Source organism: Ruditapes philippinarum, unplaced genomic scaffold, assembly GCF_026571515.1.
Source record: "Ruditapes philippinarum isolate M1 unplaced genomic scaffold, ASM2657151v2 ctg4130_1_1_1_1, whole genome shotgun sequence".
Classification (NCBI taxonomy): domain Eukaryota; kingdom Metazoa; phylum Mollusca; class Bivalvia; order Venerida; family Veneridae; genus Ruditapes; species Ruditapes philippinarum.
This window is the reverse complement of record NW_026857556.1, coordinates 2,644-24,895: the sequence shown is the minus strand read 5'-3', so window position 1 is coordinate 24,895 and position 22,252 is coordinate 2,644. Positions and strand designations below refer to the sequence as shown.

Below are 22,252 nucleotides of genomic sequence, written 5' to 3'. Positions count from 1 at the left end.
TACATTGATAAACTGGTTTCATATATTGTAAAAATGAATTAATATATTGATAAATCGGTTTCATATAAGGACACCTGGTTCCATACATTGCTACTTTGTTTCCATATAATGAATAATTGGCATCATATATTGTAATAATCAACTTATATATTGAAAATTCGGCTCCATACATTGATACATTGGTTTCATATATTGTAAAAATGAATTAATATATTGATAATTCGGTTTCATATTAGGATATCTGGTTCCATACATGGATATTTTGGTACCATATATTGAAGAATTGGAAACATATATTGAGAAAATCAACTTATATATTGCTAACTCGGTTTCATACACTGACAGTATTGTTTCATATATTGTAACTGTGGATTAATATAATGGATTCCGGTTAAATAAGAAGGTGTTTTCAAGTCATATATAGTCGAAGTGAACTTATATATTATCCAAATGGTTAAATAAATTGAAAAAGAACAATATCAGACAGCCATGGCTTTCCATACTAATATGTACCGTCTGTTGTATTTCAAATACAACCGAATTGAAGCACGCATTTTTACTATTATTGAAACAATGTAGGTAGATGTTGTTTTAACATTGGTCCGACCCTTTTGTATTTTATGAATAATTGCATGAACATCATCCATGTAAGTCCTGCAAATTCATTTGTCTTATGTTTGCATGTGACACTGTAACTGTTTTTGTATAGAAAGAAAACAAAAGCAATACAAAATTATTAAACTAAACTATTCTAGCGGAACGCTATTCAGAAACCAACAATCAATTTATACAGTTAAAAGGAAAAAAACAGAATGAAGAACTGTGCGTGGTGTTGAATATCTTCCGGTCACCACCGAAGTCGTCCGGTCATCACAGAAGCTGTCCTCAGATTATATAATATCTTATTTGGTATTTGGTATTCTATACAAGCGTTCTCGCATGCATTCGAGTGCTTTAGTTGTTATTTGTAAAAGTTTTATAGGAAATAAGATGATACTAGGCATTCTGCGCATCTTACCAATAACCGCGCATCATTCTATCATAGCACGCTTATCTTAAACATTATTTCTTAAGTAAATCTCTTGCATCAAACGATCAAATAGTCTTTTGGTATGACTACACTGGGTATTGACAAGTCGTTATATTCCTGTTTATTTGAAAAGGATTTATATCCAAGTTCTTTATACACATCCTTGCATATTTCCTCCATTTTCTCAACAACTTCCCATTTAAAAGTTTTTCTCCACCAATATGCTGTATTTTTCTTTCGCTCCGACTTAACAGGTGCTGCGTTCTTAGCAGCCGGAAGTTTAATGATTTCTGGGTAATAAACCTCATTTCCATTCATACCTAAATAGTTATATAATATTTTAGACTTGTTTAAAATATCAACGCTAAAATCTTCGTAATAAAGAAATCTGAATCTATCTGGGAATAATTTTTGCACTTTTTGACCTTCGCGAAAATCGTAAAGCATTTTATTGCACAACGATTTAGCGTTTTCTATAATCATTTTGTCCGTTTTTGCAGGGTACCAATCGGTCTCAATTCTAGAATTAATAATGGCACGTGGATCTCTGAAGAGATGAATGACCTTGAGATTGTCACGTGACTGCAGAACAGTCGCCAATAGGTCTGTTGTAAGTCGTAATACTTTTGTGACTTTATGTGTAGAATCTTTACACTTTTTTGGCATATGTCGTTGAAAACATGTCTTATGTTTATTCTTGTGTTTCATACACTCTCTCATTGTATTCCAGCTTGGACCTGTTAATAGAAAAATATAAAATAAGTTTTATTGAGATTTAAAGCACCTTTAGCACATTAATTTGTAAAACTACTAATATCGTTGCATAAGTTTCTCAGTGATTTAATGTTTACATTAATTATCATTATATAAAACTGCTTGTTAGTTAAACAGCTAAAATGATTAGTGTATAACAAGCGATTGTAAATAATATATTTGATATTAGGGTCAGAGAGAGAAAGTAGTCATTTTGTCGGAATATCTTGTTTTTGCCTTGTTCCAGGCGGGGCAAATGTACGAAAAGATGTCACTTTGTCGTACTTTTTGTGATGATATTTAACGCCTAGCGAGCGGAGCGAAAAACGAAAGCACGAAATTTTAACAAGGCGATGATTTTGTCGTATTTTCATATTTTCCTCTGTCTCGCTGCCAAACAAATATTCAACATGGCGCAAATCAGCCACCATAGATAAGTGTATTACCCAAACAAAAACAACACGAATTTAACAGCTAATTCAGTCACGAATTTCAAAGTCCAAAAGTAGAAAGAATTCTTATAACCTGACTGATTAAAACCTCATGTTGACATACTACCAAATGTCTATATGTTTATATGTAATGCACTGTAGGAGCACATTTGTCTCGGAGCACATTTGTCTCACGAAGTGTGAACGATGTGTTCGTAAACATTCATATTTGCGACAAATTGAAATGAGACAGATGTGTTCGACACACAAAAGAAAGGACACTCGAAGCACATTTTGTCTCACATTTTTCCATAAAATTCTTAAAAGGTAATAATTATGCCTGTCCGTTTACCGGCAACCAGCCATTGTTCTGTGTTTTCTGTATTTATAAAACCGTTTTTAGGTCACTTCCGGTCAGTCAAAAAAACTTCCTGCCTCTGCATAGGAGTCATATATTTAAATTAAAGAATATCCCTGTTCTGCATGTCACAATGAAAATTTCTACAAGTGCAGGCATCCAGAACCTAAACACATATGCAGCAAGTCTATTGTTATCGTTATCAATTGTGATGCGTTTATTTTCAATGCTTAAAGTTTTATAAATGATTTATGGCACTAGAAATATTCTTAGCAAAAAACAAGGTAGTATCTACGGTGGCATAAAGGTGGCATACAATTTTCTTATTTATTACGCGCGTACACGATAGCTTTTACGTGGCCACGCGATACTATTACGTGCGCACGCGATAGCTATGTACGTGCGCATGCGAAAATGTATTCCGCATTTGGGGGACACTGACCGGGATCCTCGCAAAGTTCGATGAATAGTTCGATGCCCCGTGAATATGTCGAACCTACAGCGGTTAGGGACAAGTGGTTGTTTTTAAATCAATTAGCGCGAGGCCCTTAAATGATCTATGGAAAAAAATAAGAAGACCATTACACACGTAATTTGTTTTCATCATGAAAGAAATATATGTATGTAAAAAATCGTCATTTTCCAAGAATTGCGGCTTTCAGACCCGCTATTGAAAAAGCACTTACAACATGTACGAGTTCCTAAAAATAATCCGGGTAATGCCATAATTATGGAATATCGGACCACTCAGAATTGTGCGAGACGCGACATTCCGATGAGACACGAAGCGAGGCACGATATTGTAACACGAGATCTCTCAATGTCGAAGTATCCCGTACCACGAGATTTTTAAAAAAATGAATAAAATTTTTCTTCTTTAGATAGAGCAAGTATGAATTGATTGATATTTAAATAATGATTTCTGAGGAAGTTAGATGCTTGTAATCTAAAGAAATTCGCGATAAATGTGAAATAATGCGTCATAAAAGTAGCAAAATGTAAACAATGTACTACTTTGACTTCAATACAAAATTCTAAATCATTCAACAGACAAACTCAAAAAAACAGGCATAATGGGGCCCTTTAAAATGATCTATGTAGACTAAAAAGGGAATACTATTTCGGTATTATCTGGGAAACAACTTCTTGTTTTCCCCGTCACAATGAATCGAAAACGAGACGCGAGATTCGCGAGATTTCGAACGAGTCACAATTTTTTAATCAAAAAACCCATACGGTTTTCCCTTTTTGGGCCCAAAATAAATTTTTTACTCCCTGAACAGCTAGCACAATAGTTTTCAAAGGGGAAATTGAATGGGACGAGATTAAACACGAACACATGGGGAAATCACGAATGGATACCATAGAAAAAAATTCGCGTTTCATCATAAGCCATCGCATTTCATATATCGTCCCTCGATTTTCGCCATCGTAAAACGTCTTTTACCAAGTACACATTTTTATCATCGAACCCTCGTTGTTTCACCATCGTACAATCGTTGTTTCACCATCGTACAGTCGTTGTTTCGCGTTCGTACCAGTATGTTTTCACCATCGCACCATCGCGTTTTCATCAACGTTACATCGTGCCACCGCGCTGTCACCATAAATATGATTGTACCATCGTGAACGGGATTTAGTTTGTTTCAGTGTACGCTTTCAGGTTAAGCCAATCAATTACTTGAATTAGAGATATTATGATTAATAGTTGTTTTTAGGTTTTCATAAAGAAAGCATAAGCAAACCTATTGATGATTACACTTGACATGACGTAAAACGGCGAACCTCGATTCTAAAAAAGAATTTCTGCCGTGGGAATAATGTGACAAATAATTCATAAAAAATGACATGAGACAAATGTGCTTTCTTGTCCCTTAAAAACACATTAGACAAATGTGCTTTCTTGTCCCTTAAAAAACTTGATCGGAGCACATTTGTCACACAAATGGGTTTTTTGGGGTAGACATTTGAGGTCCCATTTGTCTCATGTGGGACAAATGCGACCGCATTGGTCTTACGTAAGACAAATGTGCTGCGAGACAAATGTGCTCCTACAATGCACTGTCGCTATTTCATAAGACAGCATACGCATGTTGTAAAATGAGTTGTCTACTCGTATATGTATGACAAAACAAAGTTAACGTTGGTATACCCAGCGCTAAGAATTTCGTGAAGGAGTTCGCTTAGAACATGGTTAGGAATAAGAAGGTTATGGCATTAATGTGAAGTTTGATATTGTTTTGTCTTTGAACGTCAATACATGCACGACAGTCAAACGTTATATGTTCACACAGAAATTTCAATACATGTATATCTGTCCTGGATTGTTTCAAAAACTGCCTTAAAACAGCATTTTTGCAATTTGATTTGTTCTCACGCAGTTTATTCATTGTTAATCTAAATATTCTGTCACTATGAGGCGTAAGTATGTCATTGGAGTTGCATAATTGCATGCGTAAAGTATAATGTCATGTCACTCCTCAATGCGAACAAAATTGAGCCGCGTCACGACAAAACCAACATAGTGCGTTTGCGACCAGCATGAATCCAGACCAGCCTGCGCATCCGCGCAGTCTAATCAGGATCCATGCTGTTCGCTTACAAACCCTATTACAAGTAGAGAAACTGATAGCGAACAGCATGGATCCTGATCAGACTGCGCCGATCCGCAGGCTGGTCTGGATCCATGCTGGTCGCAAACCCACTATGTTGGTTCTGTCATGACGCGGCTCAATTGTAGAAGTCAGGACCTACAAGACAACGTACATAGTCGCATGACAACGATCGCCGAGGCCGCATCCTTCTTTTGTATACATGTATATTCAATGCGAAAATAAAACATGAAGTTTTTGAAGAACATAGCAGGTCCATATTTATAACGACATAGAACAAACTTGATTCCTTTATAAGTATAGATAAGGTGTAAGATTTCTTAAATCTGTCCATGTTTATTTGACCTTTTAAACAAACAGAATATTTGTCTTATCCTGCATGGAATCAAAACGTTGTAACTTAAGACAAAACAGGACTATTGTCTTGTTTTCAGTCGTGCACCTGTTATTGACCTTTCTAAACTCGTGTTACCGTTTGTCTATGTTTAGACGACTTTTACAACTGATTGGTCAAATAAGAATTTACGTGTCATTTAACTGCATTTGAAGCGTAAGCATGAGGAGGAGTGGTACGTTTAATATGCACTGATATTGGGGTCTTCAAACGGCAACACAGGAGATCCTGTTTACATATGAGCCGTGTCACGACAAAACCAACATAATGGGTTTGCGATCAGCATGGATCCAGACCAGCCTGCGCATCCGCGCAGTCTGATCAGGATCCATGCTGTTCGCTTACAAACCCTATTACAAGTAGAGAAACTGATAGCAAACAGCATGGATCCTGATCAAACTGCGCGGATGCTGGTCGCAAACGCATTATGTGGTTTTGTCGTGATGCAGCTCAGATTAGTTAATCAAAAGATCAAGAATACATCCTGGAAGTTCTAGTTAGTTGCAACAACTTCGCACGCTGACACACAGTTCAAGCTACATTAAATAAATTTCATGAAAAAAGAAATATCTACATTTCGTTAATTAAATTTGTTTCATTTCGACTCCCGTTCTTATTTTGGTGTTCCGACGACCAAAATGAGTTTTATAAGCCATAAAGTCTTCAACCTCATAGTGATGAAACGGTCAATTTCAACGATAAATTCGCTAACCACAACTACTTTTCAAACACAATTTTAACAACTTTACGTTTTCTGCAAATCTTAATCAAAGCTGCATGGCATAGCATTCTCAGAATTTCGATATTTGGTGTAGACTTTATAAAATATATAAAAACATGATGTCCAACACTTGACAACCGATTTTAGCGATATGCACTAGCCTGGAAGTAGCGATAGATCGATTTTACCGTATACCTCAGAAAGATGTAGCTCTTTTGTTTACCAGGCGTGTAGTCGCGAAAAGGTTACTTTTCCTCTTTTGAAAAGCATTTGTCTTTTAAATAAAAAAACAAACAAAAAAACCACTCCGCATTGACTAGAAACTTGAAGCATTTTGAGTAAAGTGACAACAATGACGAAAAATGGTCTAGTCTTTGTGAATAAAAAGAATTGATCTGATTAATTCGAACCAAAATCAGTCGTCTTTTATCTCATAATCTCACTAAAATCCCTTTTCCGAACTTGTACCCTTTTTCTATGTTTTATGTTTGTCATGACAACTTACCTCCAAATTTGGCTGTAACTAAAGGTTCAAAAACCATGCGTTCATAGTCCTGGAACTGACAATCGTATGTATTGTGTAAGATATTTTTAGCTATCACCAGAGAACCAGGAGGTCGCCTGAAACAAGAACTCTGTTTATCAATAGTTCACGGTAATTAACTTTCAGAATGCGATTTATCAAGATTTCAAAATAATGATAACTACTAGGGCTGTCATTGATTCAGTGCAAAGCATATCAACGATATATCGATATATCGATAATAACCTGTAATTACTTCTCTGTCGTTCACTTTCATACCTGTTTAAATGATTTCAGTTTAAAACATGTTTTGTACAGTCTATTGTCCACTGCAAATTTTTTTTTCAGACAATATTTTTTTTCACCATTGCTATGATATATTTCCACGATATGACAAAAGCATAACATTAGACATAAATAACTGCTTCTGTATATGTTTTGGGTGAATTTTTATAATTTCTAGACAATTAATTAATTAGTCAAAAGTATAGATTTTTTAATGTGTATCGATTATTGATAGGCAAAAAATATCAACGATAGATCGATATTGTCTCTATCGATGACAGCTCTAATAACTACGGAATCAATAAAGGGCCTCTATTTAGTGCGATTATTAGATGTAAGACGGTCGATTTTTGTTCGCTTTTGATTAGATGTTTTAACACAAATCAGTTCATTTTATTCAGAAAGACAAGGTCATGTATTGTCATTCTTAGTCCTTTTTATCAAAATGCTTCAAGTTTTTTGTCTAAACGAATTGTTGTCAAAATTACAAATGTTTTACAAAAAAACGAATAGATACATTTAGGCCTTAACATACTTCAAGTATATAGAGAAACGAATCGGCAAAATAAACGATTCTTCTAGTTTTTATGAACATTATTGGTTTGTATTAAAACGTGTATTTAAATCAAATTACAATCAACCGACTTACACTTTTTGAATGCCTTTTAACTATTTCGTAGTATACAATGTCGTAACAATACTCTTGAATTATACTTTAGAATCACTAACTTCAATCCTGTAACTCAAATTGTTTATGGATTTATATCATAAAAATGATGCTCAAATGAAGATTTATCAATAATGAAAGTTCCAAAAAGCTTTATTTGTAAATATATTACCGAATTTACATTTTATGTAAGTTAAGGATGGTAATTAAAAGTTTATTTTCCATAAAGCCTTAGCCAAGTTTTTCGGATATATTTCAATTATTACACACAATAAGCTGAAACATTTGCAATACATATTTAACATATTCTTGGATGCTTGAAAATTGCTTTAGAAGAATAGTTATATACATATATTAAATTTCACGTTAGTGTTGTTACATCCTTAATTACGTGGATTTTTAATAAGTGTTGACGATAGAATAAAGCTTAAAGAGGTGATTGGATCGTGTGAGAGGTAACTGTTTCTATAATCTGACATGTATGTGGGTTGTCCTAATATTCTTCGACAAGATTGTTTAAAAGCCAAATAAAAAAGTACGAATTTGATATTTTGATATGTGATAAACCCATATAATGGACAAATTTTTCACAAGTTTACATAGAAAAATATCAACAAACGACAAAATGAAACCATTACTACCATGGTGACGATTTGATTCGCGGCGCACGTCAAACGCCAAAGACATTCGCTTGCATTTTCCAACAACTTCATTTTGATTTTTGTTTTCTGATCTTGAAGGATATACACGTCTCTGAGCAGCACATTTGCCACAGAATTTACGTATAAGAAAGCTAATATACGAAATACAAAGAGTATGGAGCAAATAAACATTATAAGTATAATGTTGCACAAAGTAAAATAAAAAATCAGGAGACGTATTGATTTAAATAGACATTAAAAAAACAAATGAGCCGCGCCATGTCAAAACCAACATAGTGGGTTTGCGACCAGCATGGATCCAGACCAGCCTGCGCATCAGCGCAGTCTGATCAGGATCCATGCTGTTCGCTATCAGTTTCTCTACTTGTAATATGGTTAGGTAATTGAACAGCATGGATCCTTATCAGACTGCGCGGCATGCGCAGGCTGGTCTGGATCCATGGCTGGACGCAAACGCACTTTTGTTTGGTTTTGTCGTGACGCGGCTCAAATCAGAAAAGGTGGTCTTATGTTCAAGGTTTCTGCTGCTCGACCCGGTGATTTTGAGCAGTGATTGTTTAAATTATTAAAACAGATATCTACAAATGACCCTGTTTCACAATAAAATCCTTTAACCAAGCAATTTTCCTAAACTTCTAAACTGACACCAGGCTGAGCATTTTTTTTACTTCCCAAATCATTAATTTTAGACATATTTCTTCCTAAAATTAAGAGACTAAGGCCTCTTTCTCATTATGTAAGAAAAAATCAGGTAGGTTTGAGCTCTTTACATATCAAGGTCATGTTTCCTTTTGACACCGGAAGTTAGCTCAAATTTTCTATTTTTAACTTGAAATACCCGATATTTCAAATGGTCCATCCAAATTCAAAGCTGGTTAAATACATGGTATTAATTTAGCTGATTAAAGGACAACTTTTGCTTTTTTGCATTAACATGCATAAACATAAAAATATTTACTTTTTGTCAGCAGATGCCTTGGTCTTGATATTTTCTGTCCCTGGCTCCACATGTCTGATAGAAAAAAATATACAAAAGACAGACAAAATTTTTGAAACAAAACACTCTGCAAATTTTTTACACAAAAATCATAATTTATAAAGAAGCATATGATGTGTCACTGACAGATATTTTCGTAAGAATATATTACATGAGTGAGACTATCACACTAAATATATGGTATTACGGTATATACCGGACAAGACGCTTGAATGATTTAAATACTTGCCTTTTCACCCGCCAAAATGCACTGGTAATCCGGTATATACCGGACAAGACGCTTGAATCATTTAAATCAAAATGCTATAAACTTGCCTTTTCACCCGCCAAAATGCACTATCTAATTAATCTTCTCACACCGACTTATGTACGATAATGGAATAAAAAATGTTAAAAAATCGAAGAAAACGAGCGTTTCTACTTTCGGATCATGATTTCTACTGGCGACTCCAACATTGTATGTAGTGAGTTAAATCCATATAAAATAATGTTCACGAGACGGCTTGAGCATATAACCTGCCACATACCTGCATTCTAGACGATCAGCTTTACATACGTGCTATTACCATGCCAATAAGTCCACTGTGAGATTTTCCACAAGGGTTCGTATACATAAAACGAATCTGATCTATATCCGAAAACCATACCAGTTAAAGAACTTCCGGCTCTCATGTAACTGTTTAAAAGTACGTCATAGCCTTGTGCTGGAAAGAAGCATCAACCAAAAGACACGATGAAAAGTCTGTTTTTGAAGTTTTAGATTAAAAAGCACATGGGGTGTTTAAACAGGGAATAGAATAAAGTTAGATAATTCAATCACATTCCAGTCAATTTTGTTATAACTTTTACCTTAGTAATAAATCAATTTTCCCATAGCTTTGTATCTTCGCCCCCTCCCCCTTCCCATCCTAAATAAATAATATAAAATCCATCCGATTTTGAGCAGAGGGCATGTTAGCTATTTCAATTATAAATAAATACGTAAGTTTAGAATAATATTTAACATTATTTCATGAATATCACTTTTGAATATTTCAATAAAACATTTCCTTTTCAACATTTTTGGAGATATTAAAATAAAAAGTCGGTTTGTTACTAAATATCAAGTATATGAGTAGATCGCTGCGACTGTTAAAAGTTTATTTAATGCGTCTGTCTGTGATGACTAGTGAGAAAAATACACTTACATTTGAGAACCGGCTTTTGGAGCTCAACGTCTTTAAAATCTTTGGTGAAATCTTTTTGGTGCTCATTGTCTTTAAAGTCTTTGGTGAAATCTGTACCTTTATATTTAAGTATACGCATTTATCAGAACATGTCAGCTCAATATTTTTTATATATTATTATTATATTATTATTATTATGTTTGTATTTCAGGAAATAATGATATAATTCCAGATTAAGTCTATTTCAGATCATTCGCTCACTACGTTTTTCATTCTTTTTGTGAAAAAAGTGACCCTAAAAAGATGTTATCAGACACTCGGCAAACGTGGGTTTTCTAATCTAACAACTAATTTAGCCATAGCTTAACGGTACAATATCTGTCCAACCTGTATTCGAAGGTGAAACATTACTGTAAAAGCTTGTTTTTACATACGGATTACCATGAAAAACTCCAAATGAGCCGCGTCACGACAAAACCAACATAGTGGGTATGCGACCAGCATGGATTCAGACCAGCCTGCGCATCCGTGCAGTCTGATCAGGATCCATACTGTTCGCTGTCAGTTTCTCCACTTGTAATAGAGTTGGTAAGCGAACAGCATGGATCCTGATTATGGAGGGCGTTCGTTGCCAAAATTCCAGACATGTAAAGTGTTCCTTTTTAAAATGACTTTTGAAAATGCGAACTTGTATGCCTACCATTTTTATTGTATGCCTCTTAATTCAATCTTTTAATTGAAGGTTACCGCCTTTATATAACAAGTTTACATATATATCGTAACAACTGACCTAACATCTAAAACGACAACAAATTTACAAGTTCGTATCTTCCATTGCATGCAATACATACGCATGTTTGTACACTTATAGATCTGTAATATACAAATGAAATGTAAAACTCGAATACGGAAAATAGAGTTTAAGAAAACGTGTTACCAGTTATAGAACTACAAGAGTACGTTAACACAGTAATATGTTTAAAATGACAAAAGTAGATTCACAAAGTTAAACGATTTTAAGTCAAGCATAACGCCCCGCCCCTCTCGGAGTATTTACGAACTTCTATTGCGGACAGGTATAAAACGGCGCCTCTTCCATATTTTTTAATAAAACTGAAGGACAACATACGGCATTTTTCATAACATTTCTTACAAAAGTTTTGTCACTAGCAACATCACTTGAAAATTGCTGATTTTACCATTTATGATGAAGATAACTTGTGTATTACCTTATTATTTAACATCGTGTTCTTATCAGTTACAAATCATTTATCATTTTAGTGATTAGCCTGTCCGTGCTATGCCTAGTGCCCTGTCCTGTGTTTTGTTTTGGGGTCCGCCTGGGCTTCTTGCCACTTGTTCTTGATGCTGGGTCATGTAGGGTTGCGTTCATTGAGCGCCGCCTTTCCTTGTTGATCTTGTTTATCATATACTCCTGAGAAACATCGGCGATTTGGAAGTTTTTAGGGGAAACAATGACCAACTTCAAGGGAGTAATTTTATTGATAATGTAAAAACCATCCAATATTCTTATTGGTATCATTGAAAAATGTATTGGCACACATTTCATTTTCAACAAAACCTATGCAAGTATTTGCAAAAATAGGATTTTAATGCGGCCACCGAGATTTCCTTTCCGAAATCAAGAAAATGCTTATCCGTAGCACATATGTACAATCTTTAATAAGGTATTTTCAGTAATCCCAAAAAAAGGTAATGTTGATGATGTAAATAACTATAGAGGTATTACCCTAACCAGTGTTTTTTCTAAAATATTTTCTTCAATGTTAGATACACGTTTGCGCAGGTGGGCCGAAACTAACAATTTGTTATCGGATTTCGTAACGGCAAAAGCACCATAGATTGTTTTTTGTTTTAAATTCTATAATAAATAAAGTTATTAATAGTGAGAAAAAGAAATTATATTGTGCTTTTATTGATTTTCGTAAAGCATTTGATGTTGTATATAGAAATGGTATTTCGTTAAAATTATTGAATTATGGAGCTTCCTCTAAAATTGTCAAAATGTTGAAAGTTATGTATGAAAATGTTAAAGCATGTGTTAGAGTTAATGGGTCTGTAACTGATTATTTTGACTGTAATAATGGTGTTAAACAAGGCGAACCATTATCTCCTTTGTTGTTTATCTTTTTTATCAATGATATGTATGAATATTTGTATATGACGATAATGTTGAAGATTTTACGTTTAGAAGAGATGAAATTATTTCTGTTTATTGTTTCGCCGATGATACAGTTTGTTTTCATATACGAAAAGTGGTTTACAATTGTTACTAGATAAACTATATATGTATTGTCATGAATGGGGAATCACTTGTTAATTCAGAAAAATCAGTTGTTATGATATGTAAAAAAGGTACTAGACAAGAAAATGATGTATTATGTATAATGATCAAATTTTGAAATGTGTTAATAAATTTACTTATCTAGGTGTATCTATTTCGTCAAACGGTAGCTTGTTTCAAGCACAAAAAAATCTTTGTCAGAACAAGCCTTAAAGGGCCCTTTACCCACTTAATTCACTTTTTTTGATAAACGTGTCTCTGGAAGTTATTCGGAAAAGTTAAAATTATTTGACTACATGATTATGCCTATTCTCAATTATGGTTCTGAAGTATGGGGTTTGCATAATGCACCAGACATAAACATGTTCAAAAAAAGTTTTTGAAGCAACTTCTGGGGTGTTAGACAGCAAACAGCAAATGCCGCGTATATGGTGAATTTGGAAGGGGGTACCTTTGTTAATATTACGCAAAATACGTGTTGTTAAATACTGGTATAGAATAGTTAAACAGCCTGATTCTCTTATGTATAAATTGTTTAATGATGAAAGATAGAAATAATCAATATGTTAATAAATGGTCGATTGATTCAGAATTTAGGATTTACTAATACTTTTGATAATCCCAATGTTATTGATGTAAAAACCATCATTCAACGTAAATATGATCAATATAATCAACAATGGTTATCGGAAATTAGTAATTCATCAAAATTAGAGACTTTAGATATAAGATTATAAAAGAGAGTTTTAATTCCAAAAAATACCTTTCTTTAGTAAAAAAATCCAAAGTTTTAGAATTGCTTTGTCACGATTTAGATGCTTCGCACATAGACTTATGATAGAAGAAGGTAGATTTAGGAATATTGACAGAGATCAGAAAATTTGTTTAAATGTAACATGAATGAAATTGAAACAGAATATCACTTTTTACTAGTTTGTCCATTTTGTAGGGAATTAAGAAAAGAACATTTATCGAAATATTATTGCTCTTGGCCTACTTTAAATAAATTTATATCTTTAATGAAAAAATTCTAAGCATGGACTGTTAACTAGATTATCAAAATATATCTACTTTGCAAATGCATTACGTGAATAGAACGAATGGGTTGATTGTTTTTCAAATAATGATATTGGTATATATAGCACACTTTTATTTACAAACATATATTGAAATACAATGTATAATTATGTGTTCTTTAAATATAAAAATGTTAATGTAAAAATTATTTGTATACAGTTACATACTTTTCTCATATACTATTTGTAACCGTCATTCTGTTTATGGCGACGGACATTGTAAAATGTTTATGCCTTTTGAAATAAAATCTTGAATCTTGAATCTTGAATCTAGTATGAATTTATAAAAACTTTTTGCACTTGTTCATTATCCCTCATGTACAGACTCAATCAAACCGAGTCTGCAATTCTTATGTAATTTTGTAGTGATTAATGCTTCCGAGGGATCACTTTGTTTCCAGATTTTAATACTTCATAACAGCAGGTGTCAAGTGCCGTGTGGCAGCTGTAAAAAGTTGCCCCGTACTTCACTTCAGTGTTTTTCTGGTCCTTCGGGATCATTGATGCCAGCGCTATTAAGTGTTGAGAATTGAGTACCGTTCAAGCCAGTGCTAGGGGGCGTGAGGGATGTTGCACTTGTTCTCATTATCCCTCATGTGCAGACTCAATTAAACCGAATCTGCAATTCTTATGTAATTTTGTTGTGATTAATGCTTCCGAGGGATCACTTTGTTTCCAGATTTTTAATATACTTGTTCAAAGCTTATGGTCTTAAATTTCATTCAATATTCAATTTCCTTTTAGAATAAAGTATCTAAAGGAAGCGACGTTATTTTTTTCCGAATATATGAGTGTGGATTTAAGAGAAAAAGAATAAACAACGATAAATTCGAAACAATTTTTTTTAATACTTCTACATAATTAATTTTCATTTTTAAGGCATCACTAGAAAGTTCATAAAGGATTCTTTTACTTGAGTCTAAAATCATCAACGCCGCCTTTCCTTGATGATCTTGTTTATTATCAAAATTGACCAGAGAAATAAAAAAAGTAAGTAGGGGCGCCATGTTTTTCTTACTGAATTTCAGAGTGTGTTTTTTTTTACTTGGGGATCATATGCCGTTTTTCATGGTATGGCACTTACGTGTCAACATTGAAGGTTCCATGATAATCGCCATATTAACACACCTGCGGATGTTTCAAAATTGTACCAGTTCATGTTGAATTTTGCTTAAGCCGGTGGCTAGGGGGCGTGGACGATAACTTGCTCTTTCCATTACCGTCCATGAGCAGGCTCAATCAAACCGGGCCTGTAACATTCTCAAATTTTGTCGTTTTTTGAGCGTTCTTTTAGGGATTCTTATTTTCTCTATTTTACAGAAAGTAACATAGTGAATAAACTTTTTAACGAAAAGTTAATTCAGTTTGATTTAATTCATTTTTAATTTTTAGGCATTATATATTATATATCATAAATCGTATGAAGCACACTTTTATTTCAATCCAAAATTATCAAAATATATTACGAACTTAAAAAAAAGTTTGGAGAAAACGCCGTTGTGTTTTTCTTACCAATTTCGAGAGTGTTATTTTCAGAGTAAAAAAACCTAAAAATTCAATACATCTATTTTAATTCATTTTTATTTCCGAGGCACTAATAGAAAGCTTATGGAGTAATCTTTCATTTGATACCAATAATATTGGACTTTTTTAGAAATAAAAAAAAAGTTAGAATGGACGCCGTGTTTTCTTCACTTTTATTGAGAAATAGGAGAGAGGCGACGGGTATTATACCTGTTCCGTACATTTCCGTGATAGAAGATCGTAAATACTCAGAGAGAGGCGGGGCGTCATGCATGACTTAGAATCGTTTAACTTTGTGAATCTACTTTTGTCATTTTAAACATGTAACTGTGTAAACGTACTGTTGTAGTTCTACGACTGGAACACGGTTTATTAATATATATTTCTGCATTCAAGTTTTACATTTCATTTGTGTTTTTCAGGTACAGATATATATCTACAAGTGTGTAAACATGCTTATGTATTATATGCAATGGTAGATACGAACTTGTAAATGTGTTGTTGTTCTCCATGTTAGGTCAGTTGTTAAGATTTACATGTAAACTTGTTATTTAAAAGCGGTTGCCTTCAATTAAAAGATTGGATTAAGAGGCATATCATTTGCTGTGCACGAATGCAATAAAAAATGCTAGACATAGAGTATATGTTTGCATTTTCAAAAGTAGTTTTCAAAAGGAACACATAACAAGTCTGGAATTTTGGCAACGATCGCCCTTCATACCTGATCAGACTGTGTGGATGCGCAGGCTGGTCTGGATCCATGCTGGTCGCAAACCCACTATGTTGGTTAAGTCATGACGCGGCTCAAATTTTCTTAATTCCGTTGTTAGTCTAATGACTGATTATTACTCAAACACGGCTAAGAATAGTACAAAAGTACGATGTTCAGTAACTTTCTTTATTATCGGTTGTATAACCTTTTTTCTACGCCGATCTATTTTAATAAAAAATAATAATGTATTAGCAGGTGCATATATTAATCTGGTTTTAGGCTTTTGCGCCTCAGTAGAATTCCTATAAAGAAGTATGAGGAAAACTTTGCAAGTTCGTAGATTTCTAAAAGAGAACAGTATGGTTCGAAGAAATTACATACCTGATAAATGTACGTACTGCAAGTGTAAGCATATGATACCTGAATGTAAAATAAAATTTAGATGCAATGATTTTTTTTTAAAAAAAACAAAAAACACTAAATAAAAAAATAAAAATAAAAAAATATTTTAAAAAAAAGAACAAAAAAAAAAAAAAAACAAAAAAAAAAAAAAAAAAAACAGAAAAAAGCGTTAACCTTCATTGAAAAATGTTGAATTCAAGACATGGGGTATCTTTAAGTAGCGCTATTAAAGTCCGGTCTGCATTCAGTAATAATTTACAAAATCCCCAAATTTTATTGTCACATAAGTCATACTGTTCTAATTATTGAGCAAATTTATTGCAATATGCTTTTTACTGTATTGTTACAGCCCTAAACAATATTAACTTCACAAAATCTAATCAGCATCAGAAAACAACTTAAACTAAAACACGCAATATTTACAAATATGTTCAAAAACAAAGCATTAACTGACAAGACAAAATCACTAAAATAATTCATAACGTTTTAATGTTGATTCAATTAAGTATGAAAGTTAGCTCAGTTTACACTGCTAGTCGCTATACTGTTAGCCCGCCTACTTCACACTGCTATGATATGTATCATAAGTATGAAAGTTTAGCCCGCTGGCCCGCCAGCCCGCTCAGTTTACACTGCTAGCCGCTACACTGTTAGCCCGCCCACTTCACACTGCTAGGATATGTATCATATCGTTTTCATGTTGAATCAGTTAAGTTTTAGAGTTTAGCCAGCTGGCACGCCAGCACGCCCAGTTCACATTTTTAACCCGCTAGACTGCTAGCCCGCCCAGTTCACACTGTTAGCCCGCTAGACTGCTAGCCCGCCCAGTTCACACTGTTATTCCGCTAGACTGCTAGCCCGCTCAGATCACACTGTTAGCCCGATAGACTGCTAGCCCGCCCAGCTCACGCTGCCAGCCCGCAACATCGCTAGCCCGTTACCTCGCGTACTTCACGGCCATTAACTCTGATCATTATTTAAACCCAAAACAAACACACGTCATTTATCAACCACTTAATATCTTCTCTCGTACACGTCTTTAATTCGAAACAATACTAGTCACCCGTGAAGCCCAAGCTCTAAACAATTTTTGATCAAACAATAAAATCGCCACAAAATAAAGAACACAAAATGAATTATTTTACACTCTAAGATATAGTATAAACCACAAGCATTCCATCAACAATATTAACTTCACAAAATCTAATCAGCCTCAGAAAACAACTTAAACTAAAAGACACAATATTTACAATTAAATATCTCTTGACAAGACATAATCACTCAATACAACTCAACCAATATAAACCAGATATATAAGATAAAACTCAACAACCAAATATGATGCACCAACATAAACAACTAAGTACAACTAATGAGCCTTGATTAATTAAGATCACCACAATAAAATCCAACCAATTCAACAAAACTCCCTTCATAACAATCATATTCTCTTCTCAAAAAAAAAAAATAACGCTACACACTACACACACAGTGTGCCTTCCCTAAACTAATGTAAATTTCAAGATCAACAAGGAAACGAACGACCCCGCAGCAAGAACCAGCAGCATGTAGCCCTGGAGGACCCTAAACAAAATAAGGACAGGACGCAAGGCAGAGCACGGACAGGGTAATCATATAAATGATACTTAAAAAAATAATAGTAACCGACAAGGAAAATTAAATAAAACAAATAATTGATCGATCGACAGACAGACCCACAAAGCAAGGGGCACAGGGGAAGGGGACTCAATGCCCGAGGAAGGGATGGGCAAAAAAAAATAAAAAACCAGGGGCTAAAGGGTAAACACCAATCGCAGACGAGAAAACAACAAGAACACAAATAAAAGTGCCACCAAAACAGTATGAAACAACAAAGACATACATCTTAGGAACACAGAGGGGCACCGCCACGGAACGGTCAGCAGCACAAGCACCGCTGGATAGTCTAAACCGGCCAACGGCGCACCAAACCAAACTCTCAGCGCCACTGTGTTCCCACAAACGTGACAGCGCAAACAAAACGAGCCCCGCCAAGTGAAACTCCAACAGCTACCATGCTCACAAAAGGCTAAACAAGCAGAGACCGAAACGAACATGCAGAAAAATTCCAAAAGAAAACCCAACGACCACAATAAAGCAACCAATGTCCAAAAGGAAGACAGAACAACAAGAAAATCGCCCACAAGGACCCGAGGAAGCAAGGCAGAAGACGAACACCAAAACAACAAAACAATTTAGTCCTAAATGGCTTCAAAAACTGTCCCTTCCCGGCACGCAGCACGCAGTATGTCCCAAAACAGCAGGGTCACAACCTCTTCCAATAAAACACCCAATCATTTCAGCAAAATCAGCAGAAAAAAAACACCATAACCTAAAATCTTACAAGCCAGGCTGGCTAGTCCCCCGTCGCAGCAGTGCCTATTACTCACCACTGAATCCCTAAACCAAACCAAAATCACGTCTGCAAAACCTCGTAAAGCATCCACGTTATCTATTACAGCGACCCAGCTCTTGAACCTTGCTACTTGCTAGTAATCTTTAAAACGATTTTACATTTACATGTACACATATTAACTGTTCAGTGAAATATGATACACCTCAGGAACGATTATTATGACAATATCTACTGTGGATATAAATAATACAACATATAACCTTTTTTTCAAAAGACGTTTTGTCGGTAGAATTTTATTGATTTCTTAAGAATGTGTATGTAAAAAATTACTGATACAAGTTTATAAAAATCACGGCGGGTAGTCGTTCATAACTGGTAGTCGATTAAACGTTTTATTTTGCTATGAAGTGCCTATGGTATCCCCAGTGCACGCAGTAGGACTAGTCTGGGTTCCTTTTCCTTACACCACGTTACTTTACGTATAAAATATAGACAGGAACCAGGCTAGCCTGACAGAAGGACACGCTATCGTTACTCGCAACATGATTAAAATTATTTAACCGACCCCTGATTTCTTAGCAAGTAACTGTTAAATAAACTTCTAAACTTGTCTTGATATTTAAATTACCGCGGAAATTTACGACAGGGTGGATATATTAACATACTTACATCCACCGCAGTGACTTTTCTGTTATAAATGAATGAATGAATGAATGAATGAATGAATGAATGAATGAATGAATGAATGAATGAATGAATGAATGAATGAATGAATGAATGAATGAATGAATGAATGAATGAATGAATATATGTAATAATTAAATGAACAAGTAAATAAATAAAATTCATTAATAAATTAATAAATAGATAACCCTGTTGTTATTAAATAAATAAATAAATAAATCAAAAATAAATAAATTCATTGATAAATTAATAAATAAATAACCTTGTTATAACATAAATAAATTAATGAATGAATAAATAAATAGAATAAGTAAATAAATTCATTAATAAATTAATATATAAATAACCAACACAATCACGTGTCTGTTATATTATAAATAAATAAATAAATAAATAAATAAATAAATAAATAAATAAATAAATAAATAAATAAATTATTAAAAAAGATGAATAAATGAATATCTAAATTTTCAAGTAATTAATTAATAAATTATATGTATAAATTTGTTTGTTTTTTTAAATCAATTATTAAATAATAAATACATGAATAAAGGGTTGATATACATGTATAAAATAGCAAATCACTTGTCTGCTGTGTATAATTAATAAATGAATACACGTAAATCGATAAATTTAATAAATACCTATGCCCCAAGCTAATGTCAATATAGTCCATTTTGTTTTTATAGTAGAAGTGAATCTATAATCCTTTTGAAAAACAACCCATCATTGTAATATAAGTGTACTGTATAAACTTTTATGACTCCATTTTTTTTTGTCGTACAACTGACGTTGATTTTTATTTGTAAAAGAACAAAAATTGGATCGATATTTCCATTACAATTAACAATCGTGAAAAAAATTAGAACGAGGTCGCTTTGAATACATGTACCAACGACTGCCACGTTTTGTATTGTAATGACATACAACTTACTGAAGAAAAAATGACTCGTATTTCAACTGATCGTGATCTATACAGTACTCTTTATTTTAATACGGTTACGGATATCGGACCACAGTCAATATATAGACAATAACAACGAACTGCAGTTGCGTGTCTATCGTCAGTCGACATTCATAATATTATTCCGATTTGTTTTGTTTTGTTTGTTTTTTTTCTACAGAATAAAAAGAGTAGTTACAACACGTGGTAAAACTTTCCGACTATGTCTCCATATCGTTACGAATGACTTGAGTTCCAACTATGTCTCCATATCGTTATGAATGATTTGTAACTCTTAATTTCCGCAATGGCATGCTCAACACATACACGATAGTGTTTAATTATCGACATTTTAACTGTTGTAGTGCGTTCATCAGTTGTCACTGAACTTAGGAATACGGAGTTACAATCGGATGTCTATTTCGGTATATTTTGCCACCGAGAAGAACACAGTCGCCTTGGAACGGTAAATCAGTGCCAATGTGGCGCAGCAAACTGAACTGCGGTGCATCCTTGAGATGCCAAATAAAACCTCACCAAATATAACTTTTTCTGCCTGCATTGTCAACTATAACCTGGGAATGAATTGCGTGAAAGCTTCTGTGTCCAGAATAATATTGTTGCTGTTGTGCATAATAAGGTCTGTATATTTTATGTGAAGTGCTATCTATAGCTCCTACGGCGCAAGATAATTTAACCTACGTGTATTTCATACTTCTCCATTGATCTACAGACGACCGAATGATGAAAGCTTTACATTTTTAATAAAATACTGGAATAAGAGTTCTTATTTCTTCTTTTACTGCTGGCACACTGATATTAAACAAGGCTGAAAGCATATGATACGTGCTGTAACACTGAAACCACATTATAACAAGATATGTTTGTAAAACATGTATGCCCCCTATCAGCAGCCATTTAGTCATGTGATAAGGTTATTATGCATGACTTCTGACCCAGTGATCAAACAATTAATAAGGGTTATCAAGTATCTACTGGTCATGACCTTGACCTTTGACCCCTTGACCCAAAACTCAATAGGGGTCATCTGCTGGTCACGACCAATCATCATACAAAGTTTGAAGTTTCTAGGCCAAAGCGTTTTTAGTTAATTGATCAGAAACCGTTTTTACCTACAAGGTCAATGTGACCTTGACCTTTGACCCATTGACCCCAAAATCAATAGGGGTCATCTGCTGATCATGACCAATCACCATGCCAAGTTTGAAGTTCCTAGGCCGAAGCGTTCTTTAGTTATTGATCAGAAACCGTTTTTACTTCCAAGGTCAATGTGACTTTGACCCCTTGACCCCAAAATCAATAGGTCATCTGCTGGTCATGACCAATCACCATACCAAGTTTGAAGTTTCTATGCCTAAGGGTTCTTAAGTTATTGATCGGAAAGCATTTTTACCTACAAGGTCAATGTGACCTTGCCCTTTGACCCATTAACCCCAAAATCAATAGGGGTCATCTGCTGGTCATGACCAATCACCATACCAAGTTTGAAGTTCCTAGGCCTAATGGTTCTTTAGTTATTGATCGGAAACAGTTTTTACCTAAGAGGTCAATGTGACCTTGACCTTTGACCCCTTGACCCCAAAATCAATAG

General features: G+C 34.2%; 1 protein-coding gene and 1 long non-coding RNA gene across 2 annotated transcripts; both read right to left on the bottom strand.

Annotated features, from left to right (window-relative positions):
• Window positions 1-863: 863 nt before the first annotated feature.
• On the bottom strand, window positions 864-9,409 carry LOC132750154 (carbohydrate sulfotransferase 1-like). The gene is made up of 3 exons (XM_060740100.1): window positions 9,395-9,409; window positions 6,805-6,920; window positions 864-1,767 (listed from the first exon to the last, which is right to left on the bottom strand). The coding sequence occupies exons 2-3, from the start codon at window positions 6,839-6,841 to the stop codon at window positions 1,088-1,090; spliced, it is 717 nt and encodes a 238-aa protein (XP_060596083.1). The 5' UTR covers window positions 6,842-6,920; window positions 9,395-9,409; the 3' UTR covers window positions 864-1,087.
• Window positions 9,410-9,423: 14 nt separating this feature from the next.
• Window positions 9,424-16,670, bottom strand: LOC132750153 (uncharacterized). Its single transcript, XR_009628506.1, has 4 exons — window positions 16,598-16,670; window positions 10,621-10,716; window positions 9,961-10,137; window positions 9,424-9,448 (listed from the first exon to the last, which is right to left on the bottom strand). It is a non-coding gene; the product is annotated as an uncharacterized LOC132750153 (long non-coding RNA).
• Window positions 16,671-22,252: the final 5,582 nt, after the last annotated feature.

Coding starts and splice junctions, on each gene's coding strand:
- LOC132750154 (XM_060740100.1), bottom strand. CDS start 6,841: ATGGTTTTTGAACCTTTAGTTACAGCCAAATTTGGAG. Junction 1,768..6,804: donor AGTTACAGCCAAATTTGGAG/GTAAGTTGTCAT, acceptor TTCTATTAACAG/GTCCAAGCTGGAATACAATG.